The sequence below is a fragment of the Daphnia magna genome, linkage group LG8 (genome assembly GCF_020631705.1).
Source record: "Daphnia magna isolate NIES linkage group LG8, ASM2063170v1.1, whole genome shotgun sequence".
In the NCBI taxonomy this organism is placed as follows: domain Eukaryota; kingdom Metazoa; phylum Arthropoda; class Branchiopoda; order Diplostraca; family Daphniidae; genus Daphnia; species Daphnia magna.
This window is the reverse complement of record NC_059189.1, coordinates 10,859,789-10,879,463: the sequence shown is the minus strand read 5'-3', so window position 1 is coordinate 10,879,463 and position 19,675 is coordinate 10,859,789. Positions and strand designations below refer to the sequence as shown.

The 19,675-nt window shown below is 37.1% G+C and overlaps 4 protein-coding genes across 8 annotated transcripts; 1 reads left to right on the top strand and 3 right to left on the bottom strand.

Annotated features, from left to right (window-relative positions):
- Positions 1-12: 12 nt before the first annotated feature.
- On the bottom strand, positions 13-2,786 carry LOC116918408 (chymotrypsinogen B). 5 transcript variants are annotated; one of them, XM_045177575.1, is made up of 10 exons: positions 2,677-2,786; positions 2,380-2,507; positions 1,891-2,231; positions 1,657-1,760; positions 1,385-1,508; positions 1,054-1,216; positions 762-827; positions 397-524; positions 244-322; positions 13-112 (listed from the first exon to the last, which is right to left on the bottom strand). In XM_045177575.1, the coding sequence occupies exons 2-10, from the start codon at positions 2,495-2,497 to the stop codon at positions 27-29; spliced, it is 1,209 nt and encodes a 402-aa protein (XP_045033510.1). In that variant the 5' UTR covers positions 2,498-2,507; positions 2,677-2,786; the 3' UTR covers positions 13-26. The 5 variants fall into 5 exon arrangements, with proteins under 5 accessions (XP_045033510.1, XP_045033509.1, XP_045033512.1 ...); XM_045177574.1 differs by having other exon boundaries at positions 2,380-2,524; positions 2,677-2,782; XM_045177577.1 differs by having other exon boundaries at positions 397-521; positions 2,380-2,524; positions 2,677-2,782.
- A 4,548-nt stretch (positions 2,787-7,334) lies between these two features.
- Positions 7,335-8,382, top strand: LOC123475590. Its single transcript, XM_045178465.1, has 2 exons — positions 7,335-7,444; positions 7,535-8,382. The coding sequence occupies exons 1-2, from the start codon at positions 7,335-7,337 to the stop codon at positions 7,917-7,919; spliced, it is 495 nt and encodes a 164-aa protein (XP_045034400.1). The 3' UTR covers positions 7,920-8,382.
- LOC116918634 (chymotrypsinogen B-like) lies at positions 8,191-12,461 on the bottom strand. Its single transcript, XM_045177573.1, has 9 exons — positions 12,315-12,461; positions 11,829-12,169; positions 11,605-11,696; positions 10,350-10,473; positions 10,050-10,230; positions 9,740-9,811; positions 8,649-8,776; positions 8,492-8,570; positions 8,191-8,360 (listed from the first exon to the last, which is right to left on the bottom strand). Exons 1-9 carry the CDS (start codon positions 12,430-12,432, stop codon positions 8,275-8,277), a joined length of 1,221 nt encoding a protein of 406 aa, XP_045033508.1. The 5' UTR covers positions 12,433-12,461; the 3' UTR covers positions 8,191-8,274.
- A 2,734-nt stretch (positions 12,462-15,195) lies between these two features.
- LOC116923856 (chymotrypsin B) lies at positions 15,196-17,656 on the bottom strand. The gene is made up of 9 exons (XM_045177568.1): positions 17,549-17,656; positions 17,239-17,363; positions 16,736-17,112; positions 16,522-16,616; positions 16,243-16,387; positions 15,951-16,098; positions 15,686-15,825; positions 15,531-15,612; positions 15,196-15,436 (listed from the first exon to the last, which is right to left on the bottom strand). The coding sequence occupies exons 2-9, from the start codon at positions 17,345-17,347 to the stop codon at positions 15,351-15,353; spliced, it is 1,182 nt and encodes a 393-aa protein (XP_045033503.1). The 5' UTR covers positions 17,348-17,363; positions 17,549-17,656; the 3' UTR covers positions 15,196-15,350.
- Positions 17,657-19,675: the final 2,019 nt, after the last annotated feature.

Genomic DNA, 19,675 nt, shown 5'->3' with positions numbered 1-19,675 from the left:
GTGTATCTTTTGCGTTGTGTCACACATCAATCGATCATGTTCGTGTTGATCCACGGTCTTAGCAACGCCACATTCGTGTAAACACTTGCAGTTTCAGTTTCACTTTGGCACCCTGCAATCAAAACAAAACCAAAAAAAAAATTATAATTAAATCTCACTAAAATGAAACGACATAAGAAAGTTGATGACTTTTCAAAGGTTTGAGTCAATGTAAAAAACAAAAAAACAAAAGACACTCCATACCAGCTGACCAACTAGCGATGCCGATTTGAGTCCACAATCCGTTGGAAGCTTGTAAAACCAGTGGACCGCCAATGTCACCCTGTACAGAAATAAGATTTTCGCTTACACAGATAATGGCAAAAAAATTGTCGAAATGATTTGACGATTTGTTACTTGGCAAAAATCGGATACGCTACTAGAAGCGCACAACATAGTGCGAGAAATTTGACCAGGATTCCGGTAGATGGCCTTGCATTCTTCGGACGTTATGGTCGAAACGGCCCCTTGCATCAATTTGGCTGCTTCGTAAAAAACGGTAAAAAATAAAAAAATGCCAAGTTATTAGTCTACCACAAAGAACCAAGTACTCGTTAGCAGCTACCACAACTCGGATTTCACGTGATTTCACAAGAAACAAATGCTATATTTAAAAAGCCAGCTATTTGGCAAGGGACTGTTGTTGTTTTCTTATACTATTCATATTTTTTAAATGTATATTCATTTTAGACACAAGTTATTGACAATGTTTCTGTACGTACCTGGTGTGGTTTCAGCTGATTCTTCAACCTTTATGATCGAAACGGCCTCTTTCATCAATTTGGCTGCTTCGTAAAAAATAAAAAAATGCAAGTTATTGGTCTACCACAAAGAACCAAGTACTCGTTAGCAGCTACCACAACTCGGATTTCACGTGATTTCACAAGAAACAAATGCTATATTCAAAAAGCCAGCTATTTGGCAAGGGGCTGTTGTTGTTTTCTTATACTATTCATATTTTTTTTATGTATATTCATTTTAGACACAAGTTATTGACAATTTTTCTGTACGTACCTGCTTGTTTTTTAGTTGAAATTGTCGGTCCCCATCCCATGATGTAGGCAACCTTTCCGGCGTGGGCATCGACGTTAGTACTTACTGCCGGCAAGCAGACGGGTGAAATGGCTTTTGTGAAAGTGACAGGTGCGACCATTGTTAAAATGGCGATATCAAAAGACTATAACAAAGCACAAAATAAAACATCGATGCAATTAACACGTTGATGTTACAATTTGTATAGAAAAGCTCATCAAAGTATTAGATTGAAAATAATGGAAGCTACTTAAGACAGACAAAAACAAAATCTAAATCGATGTGATTATATGTTACAGACATGGGCACTTACGTTTGTTTTGGGGTTATAGTCTTTATGGACCATCATTTGAGAGATTCGCCTCGTTGCTTGTGAGTCATCCGGCTCGTGCATGCCAAGTTTCAGAGTCGCGTAAAACATATCTATCATGCTGAATCTATAAACAAAACAAATCAAGCCAAGCGAAAAAAAGAAATGAAACAAAAAAAAATATATATATAAAATCAAATCTATCGTGTTTTAATGCGAAATAGTAATACTGACTAGTCTATTAAACAACATATGAGCCTATCTCTTATATATACCTTTCTACACAGCGAGCCGCTATCAGAACTTTAGTTTCGGAAATTAGAGATCCGCCACAGATGATTGAACTCTTGCCCTCATCATCTGGCACTGATAGGCCTACCTGAAATTAAATCACGAAAAACAAACAATTGGTTTTAGGTCATAGGCAGTCAATGTAGTTTATAGATTGCGCTAAATATAGACTATACGCAGCGCTATATAATGTATATAGCTCTACACACGAAACTTACTACAAAAGGCCAGGAATTGGGAATAGCCTCACTTCCGCCGATAATACGTTGATGGGTAGACCTATCAGTAGGCCCAGCACCGCATTGTGCTGTACGGGTCTCGTTAGGAGGGGACTCTGGAGCAACACGCGCTCCAGCGTACATCAACGGATGGTAATGCAGCCAGCTATAATAACTCTGAACGTTGCTACTGTGCCGATTGCTTTTTGTAGACGGGTCCATCATGGGGATGTGTGAAGGAGGGATAACGCCGCCATTCAGGAAATCCTTTATTGGCAAATAATCAGATTGGCTAGGAGGGTAACGCTTTGCAAGAAGAGAGCCATCCCACGTCCTGTCGACTGTTGGGAAGAATAAATTCGAAAAAAATTTATTATAAAAAAAAAAAAAAATAGTAATTTGTTGATTATTTCGTTCCGTCATTGCTTCATCCAGTAATTCAACAATGACGCGCAGATGAAAAAAAAAAACAACAACAAAATTACTTACATTCGAAAACGATGGCGTCGTTCGTCTGATAAATGCTGCCATTAGCCGTGCCCAGCAGCAGGGTGATGGCTGCTATGAAGACGGCTGCTGTCAAATCATTTGCTTTCGGCATTGCCATTTTTTATTATCTATATAACAGCACAGGCTATACATACGTTGTATACAACAGCATTAGTTGAATTTCAGTGCTTTAACGACACATTTAAGTATTTGTTTTAAACATAAAACTATACACGCAAAATGATTCACTTCTATATTATGCTATATTCTTATTATATACCATATAATATACTCTACCGATATGTTTGAGCGCTTTCTCGTTGAAGACTTCTCCTTTTCCGCTGGACGGGACGCTTCTGATACTTTTCTCCGCGACAACGTGCTCTTTTTATGAGAATCATGCGGACGTTATGGCCCCTCCCAACACTGCAAGTAGTCTAAGCTACCTTTATTTGGTAATAATTAGTTTTTATTTGATTTTTAATTTTCGCTCACGGAGATAACCGTCGCGATCCCACCAGTTGTTGCATTGGAAAAATAAAGAAAACTTTTTTTTGAAACGATATAATTTTACTGGTGTGACAACATCCAAATTGGGGGTTCAATGTCACTGGCATCACAAAAAATTTGCAATTTCAGGGGGTTTTCTTTTTGTCTCAAATGATTCGGGACAACGCCCTAGCGATGTTGTTTGTTTATGTTTTGATGCATCAGAATGCGAATTTGCGTTCCTTCATTTGATTTCGAATGGACTTGAGTAGCAAAATGAATCACATATGAACTCAACAGCTGGCTCAACAGTGTAGACTACGTCCGATGACCTTAAAAAAATTCCCAAATAAAGTCACCCGATCGCCATTTTTGCTGGCAAATTAACAATAAGAGTTGGTAGTGCCACACCTATTTCTTTAAGTTTATCAGTCTTGCTCATTGCAACTTGTCCAAGCTTGTTTTGTACTTCAGCAGGTTTTGAAATGAGTTGCCAAGCAAAACAGGAGACAAAATCAAAGAAAATGTTTTGTCATTCCAGAACGAAAACAACTGCGCAATGCACTTGATAAATGACCGTGTCGAGTATGGACTATATAACCTTGATAGCGGAGAATCTTCTAACGAAATGATGAATTGATTTGATCAAATCTTCCTTGCCAATCGTTGTGTTATTCTATAACTAGACTATGTTTATTGGTCCACTTTATAGCAATGCCTAATACACACCTTATATTTTTATAAAGTTCATTGATTTTCATTTTCATTCGTTTGTCGCAAGAAAATAAAATGAAAATGAATCGCGAAATGAAAAGTGCAAACGTTTATTACTATACGCACTAATTTCAACAGGAAATCATTATAGTCCCAATATACTAACCATATTCATTCCAATAACGAATTCATTCAGTTTTTATTCGGACGATATTTATTTTTCTAAAAATGTTAAGAGCCCATCATGCAGGAATGGTTTCTTTGTAATCCGAAGAATGAATTCAATTGATGTCAAATCAATGAATAAAGAACAAGGAAATCAATTTTATTGCACAGCCCGTACGCCGCAATTTCCAGTCTCAAAGTTATTTATGCTGCGATGATTTGCTTTTCCAAGCAGGTTTGCCATTTCGCCGTGTGTCGTGTCATAGCCCTACGTAGCCTTTGGAACGCGTGACGATGTATAAATAATCACGCCAATCAATTCTTCATGCTTTCGTTAATCTATCCCCTTAGCCAATTCACCCTCGTGTAAACACTTGCTGGATAAGTCGCACTCTTGCATCCTTCATATAGAAAGGGATCATGATGAACAAAATTTCGGTAAAAACAAGCATTAAAAAACACAAATTCTATGATGTATAAAAAGCCGATAATACTCAACTTATACTTCGTCTCCAACTGACGATGCCGGCTTGGTACCATGCGCCGTCTTCCTTAGATTTCACGACGAGCGGACCGCCATTGTCATCCTGTAGGGGAGGGTGGGGCTATTTGGTACAATTTTTTAAATTTCTTCTCTGGTTTCTTTAATTTTTCATATTTTGACACGCAAAAAATTGTAAAAGAAAGCTCAAATAACCAACTTTCTCGTGCTATTTTTTATTTGATCTACGTTGAAGAATTCATATCGAAATCAACGTTCAAAAAGCTAAAAAAAATTTGCCTACATGCCCCACTAACGGGGTAAGTTGGCAGTGGTAGTGAAGTAAGTTGGCCCCATGTATTTTAAATACGGATTTCAGTGAAATGTTGATGTTGTAAACAAACTAGAATAACATTATACAATAAAAAAAAATCCTATAGTTATTTTAGAGTGGGAAACTCAGAAATAAGTTGTGATAACTTACATAAAGATTAATAGCCTTAAATGCAAAAAATAAAAAACAATATACACAATTCAGGGAAACATTTCACAGGTGAACATCGTATTAAGTGAAACACCTAAAATGTGCCAAATTTTGGCCTCTAATGCATACCACTGTTCACCATAAGTCATATCTAGCAAAAAATTCGACTTACAATTCCCTGACATTTTGACAGGCCATGTCCTATACATATGCATGTATAATGCCTATGCCGACATGCCCCATGTTGCAATGTATAAACTTGCCCCAACCCGGAGTTTATTCAAATAAAAATTTTTATTACTCCTTTATAATTGATTAAAACAAATCCATTGTTACAGTTCAATAGAGGACACAATTTTCTATAAAACTAATATTTTTAAAAATTATATGCATACCAAGAAAAGATAAAATTGATGAATACCAAGCACGCAACTATTGTGGATTTGACGCAAAAAATTTCATTATTTTCTATTTCCTAATCTATTTGGGATAAATTTATAAAACTTTGCACAAATGTGCACACGATAAACATCGTTGACTACGAGTTATTTCAATAAAACCTCTTTCACACAATTCTTCTAAAGTAGGAATTGCAAACTTGCCCTCCTGCCAACTAGCCCGCTCTCCCCTACGATATAACAAAAGCATATGTAAAAAATCTATAAATTGCACTGTACTTTGTGGTAAAATTTGATCACACTAGCATTTGTGGATGCTGAGATATCGTTATTTTGATTTCATGGGAGTATAAAGAAGCTTCTTTATGGGAAAACCCACGTTGCAATTGCGTCGACCCACCGTTTCAGTTCAGTTTGCCATGGAAGCAGGGCAGTTGCCCTGCCAATCTACAATCCTACGATCCATGCCAAACTACAAATTAAACTACAAATAAACTTATTTTTTCTCATTAAAAAATATACTGTTTAGTAGCTGAGATAGTAGGCTTCAATCCTATATAATTTTTATGTTAAAATTTTCAGTTTTGTTTTCAAAAGATACAAAAAACCAGTATGTGCTGGTCATAGTTAACTCAAATGAAACGTGACAGCAGATGAAGTACAATGCGAATCAGTCGAGCGCGTTCAGCAGCTCGAGCAATCACGCTACTCAATCCACAATTCGTGGCAGCTCAATCACAAACCCCGATCAAAGCTGCTGGTATTCAACACATTTCAACGTTTCATATTTGGGCTTGTTCTATTACTATTATTCTTTGTATGTATACAACAGGGGAGATGGACCACATCGCGGGAATGTCAGCCGCGTGACCTCTAATCGCTTGACAAACGAGTACGAATTCAAAACTCAACTTCTAATCTGTATGCTACTAATATTTACATCAGCATCTATATTAATTTCTTTTGTATTTTTATTCTTTAAAAAAAAAATCACGGGGGGTTAGTAACAGTAGCACTAAATCGATTCATCACGCTCTTCCGGCTGATCAGCCGGCAGGTAATACGAACGGAGATAGCAAAAGTAGGACTAACATGACGTTCCTACGTCGGGCATTTGGCAGTCAGTTGGACCTAGTTGCAGGTAAACTATTTTTTACTGTGTCTCGATGGAGTTTGAAATCATGAAGAATCCAATGGAACAGATTCCAGTAGGGGAGGGTGGGGCTATTTGGTACAATTTTTTAAATTTCTTCTCTGGTTTCTTTAATTTTTCATATTTTGACACCCAAAAAATTGTAAAAGAAAGCTCAGATAACCAGCTTTCTCGTGCTATTTTTTAATTTGATCTACGTTGAAGAATTTATATCGAAATCAACGTTCAAAAAGCTAAAAAAAAATTGCCTACATGCCCCACTAACGGGGTAAGTTGGCAGTGGTAGTGGGGTAAGTTGGCCCCATGTATTTCAAATACGGATTTCAGTGAAATGTTGATGTTGTAAACAAACTAGAATAAAATTACAATAAACAAAAATCCTATAGTTATTTTAGAGTGGGAAACTCAGAAATAAGTTGTGATAACTTACATAAAGATTAAATAGCCTTAAATGCAAAAAATAAAAAATAATGTACATAATTCAGGCAAACATTTCACAGGTGAACATCGTATAAAGTGAAACACCTAAAATGTGCCAAATTTTGGCCTCTAATGCATACCACTGTTCACCATAAGTCATATCTAGCAAAAATTCGACTTACAATTCCCTGACATTTGGACAGGCCATGTACTATACATATGCATGTATAATGCCTATGCCGACATGCCCCATCTTGCAATGTATCAACTTGCCCCAACCCGGGGTTTATTCAAATACAAATTTTTATTACTCCTTTATAATAGATTAAAACAAATCCATTGTTACAGTTCAATAGAGGACACAATTTTCTATAAAACTAATATTTTTTAAAAATTATATGCATACCAAGAAAAGATAAAATTGATGAATACCAAGCACGCAACTATTGTGGATTTGACGCAAAAAAATTCGTTATTTTCTATTTCCTAAACTATTTGGGATAAATTTATAAAACTTTGCACAAATGTGCGCACAATAAACATCTTTGACTATGAATTATTTCAATAAAACCTCTTTCACACAATTCTTCTAAATTAGGAATTGCAAACTTGCCCTCCTGCCAACTAGCCCCACTCTCCCCTAGTTTAAAAATGAGAAACAGTTCGAGGCCGTTACTGGAAGACAAGCAACAGCTGCGTTCAGTTGAGGTCCAAACGGACGATCTGTACCTCATCACATCCGCTTTTCCTCCGCAATTAAGGTTGAAAACATAATTGCCAATGACAATGAGTCGATCTAGCTATATCAAATAAATGTGGGGTGTTTGTTGGATCGTTAATATATATGATAGGAGGACGAATGTAAGCGAAAGTAGCGACAGCGAGAACGAGCACGATGCGCTGATGGGTGGCCAGGTCAGCCCCAACAGTTGGCCTCATCGTCGATGGGCCAGCATCACGGAGAAACAAGTACCCGACGAAGAGGATGCAGCCGACATCATCATCAACCTGGGCTCTAATAAGAGCAGCGTATCCCTTGCTCACACCGCGCAGCATTTAGCGACTCAGCCATTGAACGATTGTCCGGCCGTTGGGTTTCGACTGAGCCAATCGGCCGCTTCGTCCATCGTCCGGCTCGACGGAGACGCTTGGTCGGATAGTAACGAAGCTTATTACAGGCTCCAATCACTGGGCATCATCGTCTGTAAGACTCCAAGCTCGACCGACATACTTTAACACATTTTTTTGTTCACATATATTTCAAGGAACATCTTCCATGACTGGTCATTGTTTTCCCTCCCGGTTTCGTGTAACAGGCTCAAATCAATGATGACGTTTTTTTGAATTAAAAGAATTACCATTCCAATCATCCGATCATAATAGCGAACAATCCATGGAATTTTTGATTTGCAGTTTGTATTCAGAAAACAAAAAATCTGGACACCAATTTTCATCTTTTTTCAGATGTGTCAAGCCAATTGGAAGAATGAATAATATATTTTTTTAAAAATAGGAAACTCAAAGTTAATGCACGTTTCGAATAATCTTTGTCCGTTTGCCGAGTCGTGTATCTTTTGCGTTGTGTCACACATCAATCGATCATGTTCGTGTTGATCCACGGTCTTAGCAACGCCACATTCGTGTAAACACTTGCAGTTTCAGTTTCACTTTGGCACCCTGCAATCAAAACAAAACCAAACAAAAAATTATAATTAAATCTCACTAAAATGAAACGACATAAGAAAGTTGATGACTTTTCAAAGGTTTGAGTCAATGTAAAAAAAAACAAAACAAAAGACACTCCATACCAGCTGACCAACTAGCGATGCCGACTTGGGTCCACAATCCGTTGGGATTTTGTAAAACCAGTGGACCGCCAGTGTCACTCTATACAATAAGAAATAAGATTTTCGCTTACACAGACAATGGCAAAAAAATTGTCGAAATGATTTGACGATTTGTTACTTTGCAAAAATCGGATTTGTCGCTAGAAGCGCACAGCATGGTGCGAGAAATTTGGCCAGGATTCCAGTAGATGGCCTTGCATTCTTCGGACTTCATGATCGAAACGGTCCCTTGCATCAATTTGGTTGCTTCGTAAAAAAAAAAAAATGCCATACAGTGCCGGTCCAGTTATAGAACCGCCTAGCTAAGGAACCGGCTCGGTTATCGAACCGATTTTTCTTTGCCGTGTTTCAGCGCCACCGTCTGCCGTATTATGAACTATATCGATTTTCTATGGCGGGAATGAATGGGTTTTGCCTTTTAAAACATGCAATAAAATATTGCTGTAATGGGTTTTATCTTTTTAGGCAATGTTGTACATTGGTTCAATGACCCAACTAATAATAATAGGCGGTAAATTTATTCATACCAAATACAATAATAATAGGCGGTAAAGTTATTCATACCAAATACAATAGAATACAATAGCTTCCACTATTCATTCTTATCTTCTAGCACCTTGTTCCATTCCAGTCCTTCTATCAACTCCAATTTCTTTTTCCTTCTGTTATGACAACAGTTCTTCTAGTTCATCAAACTACTTCCTCTGTGGATGGTCCCCCACTAATGAAGATACACTAGTATCTCACCATTCATAGCCATAGACTATATTACACACATATTAAAAATCTTTTTAAGTTAGTCATAGCAGCGGTTCGAACACGGGACTCTAGATCCATAGCGAACACCATTACCACTCTGCTATGTGCCCTTACATTCTAAGACCGTCAAAGTTTGAGGGATGAAAGAGCCGACGATAGGTGGCACTAAGATCGGGTGCTTGGTTATAGAACCATTCAGTTATAGAACCACGCACAGGCCGGTTCTATAACTGGACCGGCACTGTACAAGTTATTAGTCTACCACAAAGAACCAAGTACTCGTTAACAGCTACCGCAACTCGGATTTCACTGGATTTCACAAGAAACAAATGCTATATTCAAATAGCCAGCTATTTGGCAAGGGGCTGTTGTTTTTTTCTTATACTATTCATATTTTTTTTATGTGTATTCATTTTAGACACAAGTTATTGAAAATTTTTCTGTACGTACCTGGTTTGATTTCAGTTCCATCTTGTTTTTCAACCGTTACGATCGAAACGGCCTCTTTCATCAATTTGGCTGCTTCGTAAAAAATAAAAAAATGCCAAGTTATTAGCCTAGGCCTACCACAAAGAACCAAGTAGGCCTACTCGTTAGCAGCTACCACAACTCGGATTTCACGTGATTTCACAAGAAACAAATGCTATATTTAAAAAGCCAGCTATTTGGCAAGCAGCTGTTGTTGTTTTCTTATACTATTCATAATTTTTTATGTATATTCATTTTAGACACAAGTTATTGACAAATTTTCTGTACGTACCTGCTTCTTTTTCAAATTTTTCTCCTGTTTTTGATGAAGTTTGCGCTTCCCATCCCATGATGTAGGCAACCTTTCCGGCGTAGGCATCGACGTTGGTACTTGCTGCCGGCAAGCAGACAGGTGAAATGGCTTTTGTGTAAGCGACAGGTGCGTCCATTGTTAAAATGGCGATATCAGAGGACTAAAAAACAAAACGAAATAAAACATCTATACAATTAACACGTTGTTGCAATTTGTATAAAAAAGCTCATAAAATATTAGATCGAAAACATATCAGATCGAACGTAAGTGCACACTTACGTTTGTTTTGGGGTTATATTCTTTATGGATTGTCATTCGAGAGATTCGCCTCGTTGCTTGTGAGTCATCCACCTCGTGCATGCCAAGTTTCAAGTTCATGAACGACAGTTCAAGCATGGTTAATCTAAAAAAAATATAAAATAAAAAATAAATAACGGATCAATCCAAGAAAAAAAAATCCATCAATAGGAAAAAATAAAATAAAAATAAAACCTATTGGGGTTTTTAATGCGAAATAAATACTGACTATATATATAGAGGAGAGTGGGGGCAATTGAGACACAGGGTAATTGAAACAAAAATTTTTTCTCTCGCCGTATAAGAGAAATTTTCTTGAAAAAATTAGGGTTAATAGAATGAGGGGGTTTACAAGTTTAGAAAAATTTACGAGTTTTTTTATTAAAAACTTTTTAAGATATCTCGAAAAAACTGTTTTTTGTTCTCCGTCTGTTAAATTTGCGTTTTCAATTTTTTTGTTTTAACCCCTAAAACGCTACGTTTTAGTAATAAAATTAGTTTCAGATGATTTGAAATTCATTTTTTTACAATTTAATGTCATTTAATTTTTCCCTGCACTCTTAAATAATTTTAAATAATTAAATGTAACGATGACCCTATTGCAGGGCAATTGAAACACTTTGTTTATATTCCCTGTCTGCGAGTGGTTGCATTTTTTTTGCAAGTATTTGACGTAATTCATTTAAACAAATGTAAATCATCATGTTAACACAACTATAATACTTGTATTCGCTGTTTGGGATTTATTTTAAAAAGCATGTTGCTTAATGGTTTTTTTTTTAAATTTAATTATTTAAATATTTCAAACTAAATTACGATCTTCTTTAAGCATATTTTAAAAATTTGTATATCGCATTGTACCTATTGGTAAAATTTGATCACACTAGCAGTTGTGGCTGCTGAGATATCGTGATTTTCATTTTATTTGGGTATGAAGAAGCTTCCTTATGGGAAAACCCACGTTGCAATTGCGTCGACACACCGTTTCAATTGCCCTGCTACCATGGCAATTGAAACACTCGAAGCGACCTCAGTTTTTTACAATTTACTACTATCAAAATTAATTTTTTCTCATTAAAAAAAATATCGTTTAGTAGCTGAGATAATAGGCTACAATTCTATATAATTTTTATATTAAACTATTTAGTTTTTTTTTCAAGAAATACAAAAAACCAAAAAGTGTATCAATTGCCCCCATTCTCCCCTATATAAACGACAAGCCTATATCTCTTATTACCTTTCTACACAGCGAGCCGCGATCAGAACTTTAGTTTCGGAAATTAGAGATCCGCCACAGATGATCGCCCCACCCATCCCACCTAGGCTTACCTGAAATTAAATCACGAAAAACAAACAATTGATTTTAGGTTACAGCCAGTCAATGTATAGTCTATAGATTGTGTTAAATATAGACTATACGCAGCGCTATATAATGTATATAGCTCTACACACGAAACTTACTACAAAAGGCCAGGAATTGGGAATAGCCTCACTTCCGCCGATAATACGTTGATGGGTAGACCTATCAGTAGGCCCAGCACCGCATTGTGCTGTACGGGTCTCGTAAGGAGGGGACTCTGGAGCAACACGCGCTCCAGCGTACATCAACGGATGGTAATGCAGCCAGCTATAATAACTCTGAACGTTGCTACTGTGCCGATTGCTTTTTGTATACGGGTCCATCATGGGGATGTGTGAAGAAGGGATAACGCCGCCATTCAGGAAATCCTTTATTGGCAAATAATCCGATTGGCTAGGAGGGTAACGCTTGGCAAGAAGAGAGCCATCCCACGTCCTGTCGACTGTTGGGAAGAATAAATTCGAAAAAAAATTTATTATAAAAAAAGGAATAGTAATTTGTTGATTATTTCGTTCCGTCATTGCTTCATCCAGTAATTCAACAATGACGCGCAGATGAAAAACAAAAACAACAACAAAATTACTTACATTCGAAAACGATGGCGTCGTTCGTCTGATAAATGCTGCCATTAGCCGTGCCCAGCAGCAGGGTGATGGCTGCTATGAAGACGGCTGCTGTCAAATCATTTGCTTTCGGTATCGCCATTTTTTATTATCTATATAACAGCACAGGCTATAGGGGAGGGTGGGGCTAGTTGGTACAGTTTTTTAAATTTCTTCTCTGGTTTCTTTAATTTTTCATATTTTGACACCCAAAAAATTGTAAAAGAAAGCTTAGATAACCAGCTTTCTCGTGCTATTTTTTAATTTGATCTACGTTGAAGAATTCATATCGAAATCAACGTTCAAAAAGCTAAAAAAAAATTGCCTACATGCCCCACTAACGGGGTAAGTTGGCAGTGGTAGTGGGGTAAGTTGGCCCCATGTATTTCAAATACGGATTTCAGTGAAATGTTGATGTGGTAAACAAACTAGAATAACATTACAATTAACAAAAATCCTATAGTTATTTTAGAGTGGGAAACTCAGAAATCAGTTGTGATAACTTACATAAAGATTAATAGTCTTAAATGCAAAAAATAAAAAATAATATACATAATTCAGGCAAACATTTCACAGGTGAACATCGTATAAAGTGAAACACCTAAAATGTGCCAAATTTTGGCCTCTAATGCATACCGCTGTTCACCATAAGTCATATCTAGCAAAAATTCGACTTACAATTCCCTGACATTTTGACAGGCCATGTATACTATACATATGCATGTATAATGCCTATGCCGACATGCCCCATGTTGCAATGTATCAACTTGCCCCAACCCAGGGTTTATTCAAATAACAATTTTTATTACTCCTTTATAATTGATTAAAACAAATCCATTGTTACAGTTCAATAGAGGACACAATTTTCTCTAAAACTAATATTTTTTAAAAATTATATGCATACCAAGAACAGATAAAATTGATGAATACCAAGCACGCAACTATTGTGGATTTGACGGAAAAAATTTCGTTATTTTCTATTTCCTAAACTATTTGGGATAAATTTATACAACTTTGCACAAATGTGCGCACGATAAACATCTTTGACTATGAACTATTTCAATAAAACCTCTTTCACACAATTCTTCTAAATTTGGAATTGCAAACTTGCCCTCCTGCCAACTAGCCCCACTCTCCCCTACATACGTTGTATACAACAGCATTAGTTGAATTTCGGTGCTTTAACGACACATTTAAGTATTTGTTTTAAACATAAAACTACACGCAAAATGTTTCACTTCTACATTATGCATGGCCATCCTTTCCTTTTCTATATAAACACAGGCTTTACATGCGTACACGCGTGCATATTATATACAGCATTCGAATTAGTTTGACCAATGCTTTAAACGCGTTTAAATATTCTTTTTTTAAACAGAAAACTGTACAAGCAAAATGATTCACTTATATATTATGCTATATATATATTCTTATACCGTAATAATATGTAGCTATACTCTACCGATGCGTTTGAGCGCTTCCACGTTGAGGACGTTTCTTGTTCTGCTGGACGAGACGCTTCTGATACTCTTCTCCACGACAACGCGCTCTTTTTATGTGAATCATGCGGACGTTACGGCACCTCCCAACACTCCAAGTTAAACTTCCTTTATTTGGTAATGATTAATTTTGTTTGATTTTTTTATTTTCTTCACGTATTTATCCGTCCGATATCATCAGTAATTGCATTGGAAAAGGATAAATAAAACTTGTTTTTGAAAACGATAATTCTGGTGCTGAAAACATCCAAATTTGGGGGGCTCAATGTCACTGGCATCAGAAAAGAATTGCATTTTCAGGGGGTTTCCCTATTTTGTCTCAAATGGTTCGGGACAACGCCCTTGCGAGTTTTCTTGGTGTTTTTTTTTTGTATGTTTCTGTTTTTTGTTTTGTTTCTATTGTACAGGAATTGATTCAATCTATTCAGAATATTTCGTTTGCCCCATCAGTTCGTGAGTAGTTTTGCGTGTTTTAATCGTCAGAATGCGAATTCACGTTCCTTCATTTGATTTTTATGGACTTAATCAGTAGCAAAATGGATCAGATGACCACAGCAACGGCTGGCTGATGGCCTGTATGTCTATCATTCTACGTCAAATGACCTTTAAAAAAATGCACAATCAAAGTTCAGTCACCCGTTAGCATTTTTTCTGGTAAAGCGATAAGCAATATAAGAGTTGACAGTGCCACACCTTTTTCTTTAAAATCATCAGTCGTCTCGCTCATTAACCTGTCCAAATTTGTTCTGTCCTTCAGGTTTTGAAATGCGTTACCAAGCGAAACAGGAGACAAATAAATATCAAAATGTTTGGTCGTTTCAGAACGAAAACAACTGACTGATTGATAAATGCTGATTGATAAATGACCGTGTCAAGTAGGCTAGGCTACATACATAGCCTATATATACTATAGCCTTGATAGCGAAGACTCCTCTTACGACACGTTGGATGGATTTGATAAAATCTTCCATGCCAATTGCTGCTGTATCTAACGACTATATTTTTTGGTTATGTTATATAGCTATGGGCCTAATATGCACACTTTATTTTAATAAATTTCATTGATTTTCATTTTCGTTATATAGTTTATCGCAAAAAATAAATGAAAATGAAACGTGAAACGAAAAGTGAAAACGTTTATCTTCAGCAAGTCAATTGGCACCATTTTCAAAAGAATATATCATTATCTACTAGATATATATATATATAGCCTATATTAACCATATTTATTCCAACAACAAATTCATTCAATTTTTACTCGGATGATATTTGTTTTTCACACATTTTTTTTGAGGTAAGCCGATGACGAATGGGTTCTTTATCCGAAGAATGAAATCAATTGAATGTCTATATACAAACAAAACAAAAAAGGGAGGAAATCAATAGCCTATTTATTGCACAGCCCAATGTCGCGATTTCCAGTCTCAGAGTTATTTATGCTATATGATTTGCTTTTCCAAAAAGATTTGCCATTTCGCCGTAGCCTTTGGAACGCGTGACAATGTATAAATAATCACGCCAATCAATTCTTCATGTTTCCGTTAATCCATCCCCTTAGCCAATTCACCCTCGTGTAAACACTTGCTGGATAAGTCGCACTCTTGCATCCTTCATATAAAAAGGGATCATGAATGATGAACACAATTTCGTTAAAAACAAGCATTACAAAACATAAAAAGCCGATAACGAAAACTCCACATACCACGTCTCCAACTGACGATGCCGGCTTGGTACCATGCGCCGTCTTCCTTAGATTTCACGACGAGCGGACCGCCATTGTCACCCTGTATATGCAAACGAAATTTGGCCAGGACGATTAATATATGAAATTTCACAATGACTCTGCGATTCATATACTTCGCACGCATCGGATAAAGCACTAGAGGTACACATCATATGGTTAGGAATCTGGCCAGGCTCCGTGTAGATTCTCCTGCACTCCTCGTTCGTCATGATCGGAACGTTAGCTTGCATTAACGTAGGCGAAAAGTCCTCGTCTGTGTGTCGCAAATCGAATCAACATTATTAAGCTGACATATATACAGAAAGAGCTGTTCATTTTTTGTTCTATTAATTCAATTTTTTGTTTCAATTGATGAAATTGTTATTAGCCCATACATACCGTCTCCTAACCTTCCCCAACCCAAAATGACGGCAGTTTCTCCTGCGTAGACGTCGAGTTCACCACTTGCAGGTGCCAAGCAGACGGGCGAAATGGCTTTCGAGTAAGCGACGGCCGAGTCCATCGTTATAATGGCGATATCAAAGTACTACATACAAATATAGACAAGCAAAAAAAGAAGAAATCCTGATCTTGATCTGTATTAATACTATATGTATATAGACTACTTGTTTCAACTCGTTTGTTGCATCAGCATGAAATCGACAGCAAGAATGCTGTCAGCGGAACTTACACGATTGCCGGTATTATATGCTTTATGAACTGCCAGGTGATTGATTCTTCTGGTCACAAGCGCGTCATCCGGTTCGTATTTACCGTCTCCACGGTAATGCATCCCAAGTTTGACAACCATTTGCGATAACTGAAACACGGACTTTCTAATACAGGTATACAAACAAGTAAACCAAATAAAAAATAAATCATTAAAAATCATTCGGAAGCGACTGCTGATGAACAAGGGCATCCATTAAAGTAAGTACAGTACGTCTATCTTGTATATATAGGCTATTACCTTTCAAAACATTGAGCCGCTGTCAGAACTTCAGTTTCCGAAATTAAAGATCCACCACAATTGACCTTGCCACTGTCAGGCGTCATGAAGCCCACCTATTACACAAGGAATACACGAAGAACAAGCGTTTTTTTTTATATATTTTACAATCATTATCTTATTGCTATAATTATATGTATAATAGACTATAGCGCTATGTGCAAAAAAGCTTTACCATGAAAGGCCAAGAATTCGGAACAGCTTGCTCGCCACCGCCAATGCTACTCTTGTCAGGTCCAGCGCCACAAGGAATACTGTTCTGTTTGGTTTCTTGTTTGAGTGTCTGGCCGCTCCTAGAATCGATTGCCGGAACTATGTAGGCTCCGCCATAGACGAACGGATGGTGCAACCAGCTGTAAAAATTCGGGCCTTGCTGCTGCGGATGCAGGCCGATGCTGTACGAATTCATTTGTGATGGGGACGGCTCAGCCGAGGGGACAATGTGCCAGTTAGGCACAAGGCCGCCATTCAGGAACGTTTTTATTGGCACAAAATCCAATGGACTAAGTGGGAAACTCTTTGCAAGAAAAGAGCCATCCCACGTCCGGTCGACTGTTAGAATTAATGAATTGAATAATAAAAAAAGAAATTATAATAAAATTAATGAATTGTTGAAGATTTCGTTGCGTTATTATTGGAACGTTATTAAACGTTGCATATATTATAGTAAAGTTATACCCGCGAAAACGATGGCGTCGTTCGTCTGATAAATGTGGCCATCGACTTGGCCCAGCAAAGCCATGGCTGCCACGAAAACGGCTGATGCGAACTCATTGACTTTCAACATCCCTATTATTCTTTCACTATATATATACCACAGCACATATATATGTGTGTAATAATATGGAATCAGTTTAGTCAAATATTTCACACTTGCTTTGTGACATAATAGATTTTATTATTTTTTTTAAACTTGGAATAATAATATCACTATAGCTAAATTATTCACTTTGTCTTCTTGTTTTGCTTATATAGGCTATTTACTCACCACCGATGTGTTTTAAGGGTTTCCACGACGGAGACGTTTTTATTCTGCTCAGTTAGCCGCGTCTTGTCTTGTCCACTGCTACAACGCGTTTGGTTTGACCATATGTTCTTACCCAAGGTGTTCCAGTTGTTGTTGCCATCGCGTCGACATTCATCGTCTCGCCCGCACCAAGTAAAATTTGTATTCACTGTTGTGTTTGGTCATATATAGATCGCCACAAGTTTAAATCTGTTAAGGGGCAACGCCTTTTTTCTTTTATTTATGTTTTCTTTACTTCTTTGCAACAAATTAAAAGCAGGATTTTATCAATGTGTGTGTGTGTTTCAAGTTTCAAGTTCAATTCTCAAACCATTCGCTATCTTTGTCCATAACGATTATAATAGGCTATAGACTATTCCGTGTGTCAAGTATCTAATGTTTTGAATCCAGATTCTTCTGCATAACCTGTTCAATCCTCTTGTCTCATTTCAGTTGGAGCGACGAGAGTTGCACAGACGACAAGAACGAAAGGCGACAAGAATTTTTAAACACCAGACAAACAGGAAAAGAAAAAGCCAAAAACAAAAAACAATCCCCACGGTTGAACCGCGGGGATTTTTCTGCAGCATTTAGCGTAGCTCTTGCATTTGATCAAAAGTTTTTCATGAACTCGCTTAAAAAAAAAAAAGATCCTGGGGCTAACCAAATTGAATTTAGAATTTTTTTGTTCTCAATAAGGATCGTGGATAAGCAATATTCAATTAGAATACTGACATCAATTTTGGTTTTCGACAGCGTACATTTGTATATAGATTTCTCTGTCCTTGTTTACACTTGACTCATTAATAATTGTGCTTTTTACGTTTAATTCAAAAAGTATTAGGCTTGTTGAAGAATGAACTTGATTTCCGTGATTACCATTCAATTCTGAATAGAAATCATTTAATTTGCATGATGCAGAAAGGTTTGCCATTTCGCCGTGCTGTGGCGAACGCGCAACAACTTCGATGAGACGTATAAAAGGGCTTCATGCAATAAACAATAAAGCTACAGTATATACTACAATAGACTACATACCATTTTCCCAACTCACGATGCCGGCTTGGTATTAAAGACCGTCCTCCTCAGATTGAACGACGAGTGGACCGCCATTGTCACCCTTGATATAGGTGGATAACGAAATTTCGCTTGTATTATGTTTTAATTTTAAATTTTAACAATGAATCATATATGATTGACTTTATACGATTCATATATAGGCCTACCGGGTATATATAAACGTACACCGGACGAACTATAGTATAGGGGCACACAGCATATGGTTAGAAATTTGGCCATGATCTCAGTAGATTTCCTTGCATTCGTCGTCCGTCCAAGTCGGAACGGTATAGCTTCATGTCCTATATAGCCTAGGCCTAATGCAGTGGAACTAATATATATAGGTCCGCCTGTATATACTGTATATTCCAATCCAAATCAACAAAAATAAGACTCAGACGCTTTTAATCGAGGGGATATATAAAATCGTTATTTGAAAAGAAAAGAAAAAGAGTTAATGAAGAGGAAAAACTTGTTTCGTAACGACGAGTTTGTTTTCATGAAATTGGCGATATTATTATGCTATCCAAGTTGTTGTCATCCCTTCTTTGACGACTGCTAAGGTTTGAGGACATTAAAGATGTCATTGCACAGCAGACAACGTGTATAAAGCTGTTCGGTTCGGTTGGCCTTTTCATTTCAATCAAAGTCAAACGTGCATTCATTATGGAATCCAAATTATTTGGATTGAGCGAGGGTCAGTGACATGAGCCAAGGACTTTATTTTTCATGCCGGTTTAAGTTACCTCTTGTATTAGGAACAACGCACCTACCACTTTTCTCGATGTTTTAGCAACTCAATCAGGTTATTTAGTACCGAAATTTGAACACCTAAGCGCGCTGTGTTGTTTTCTTTCCTGTATATCTATATTATATAAGTATATGGCGGGGAAAAAAAGCACAACACAAGATGAACAAAGAACTGAAATTAATACTTTGCCAGGTATCTTGCAGCACAGCGGCGTTCCACACAGCGTGAGACTCGTCATAGGGGAATTCCCGCAAGATGGGAACAGGTATAGAGCTTGCACGAACTTGCCCGCGGGATGA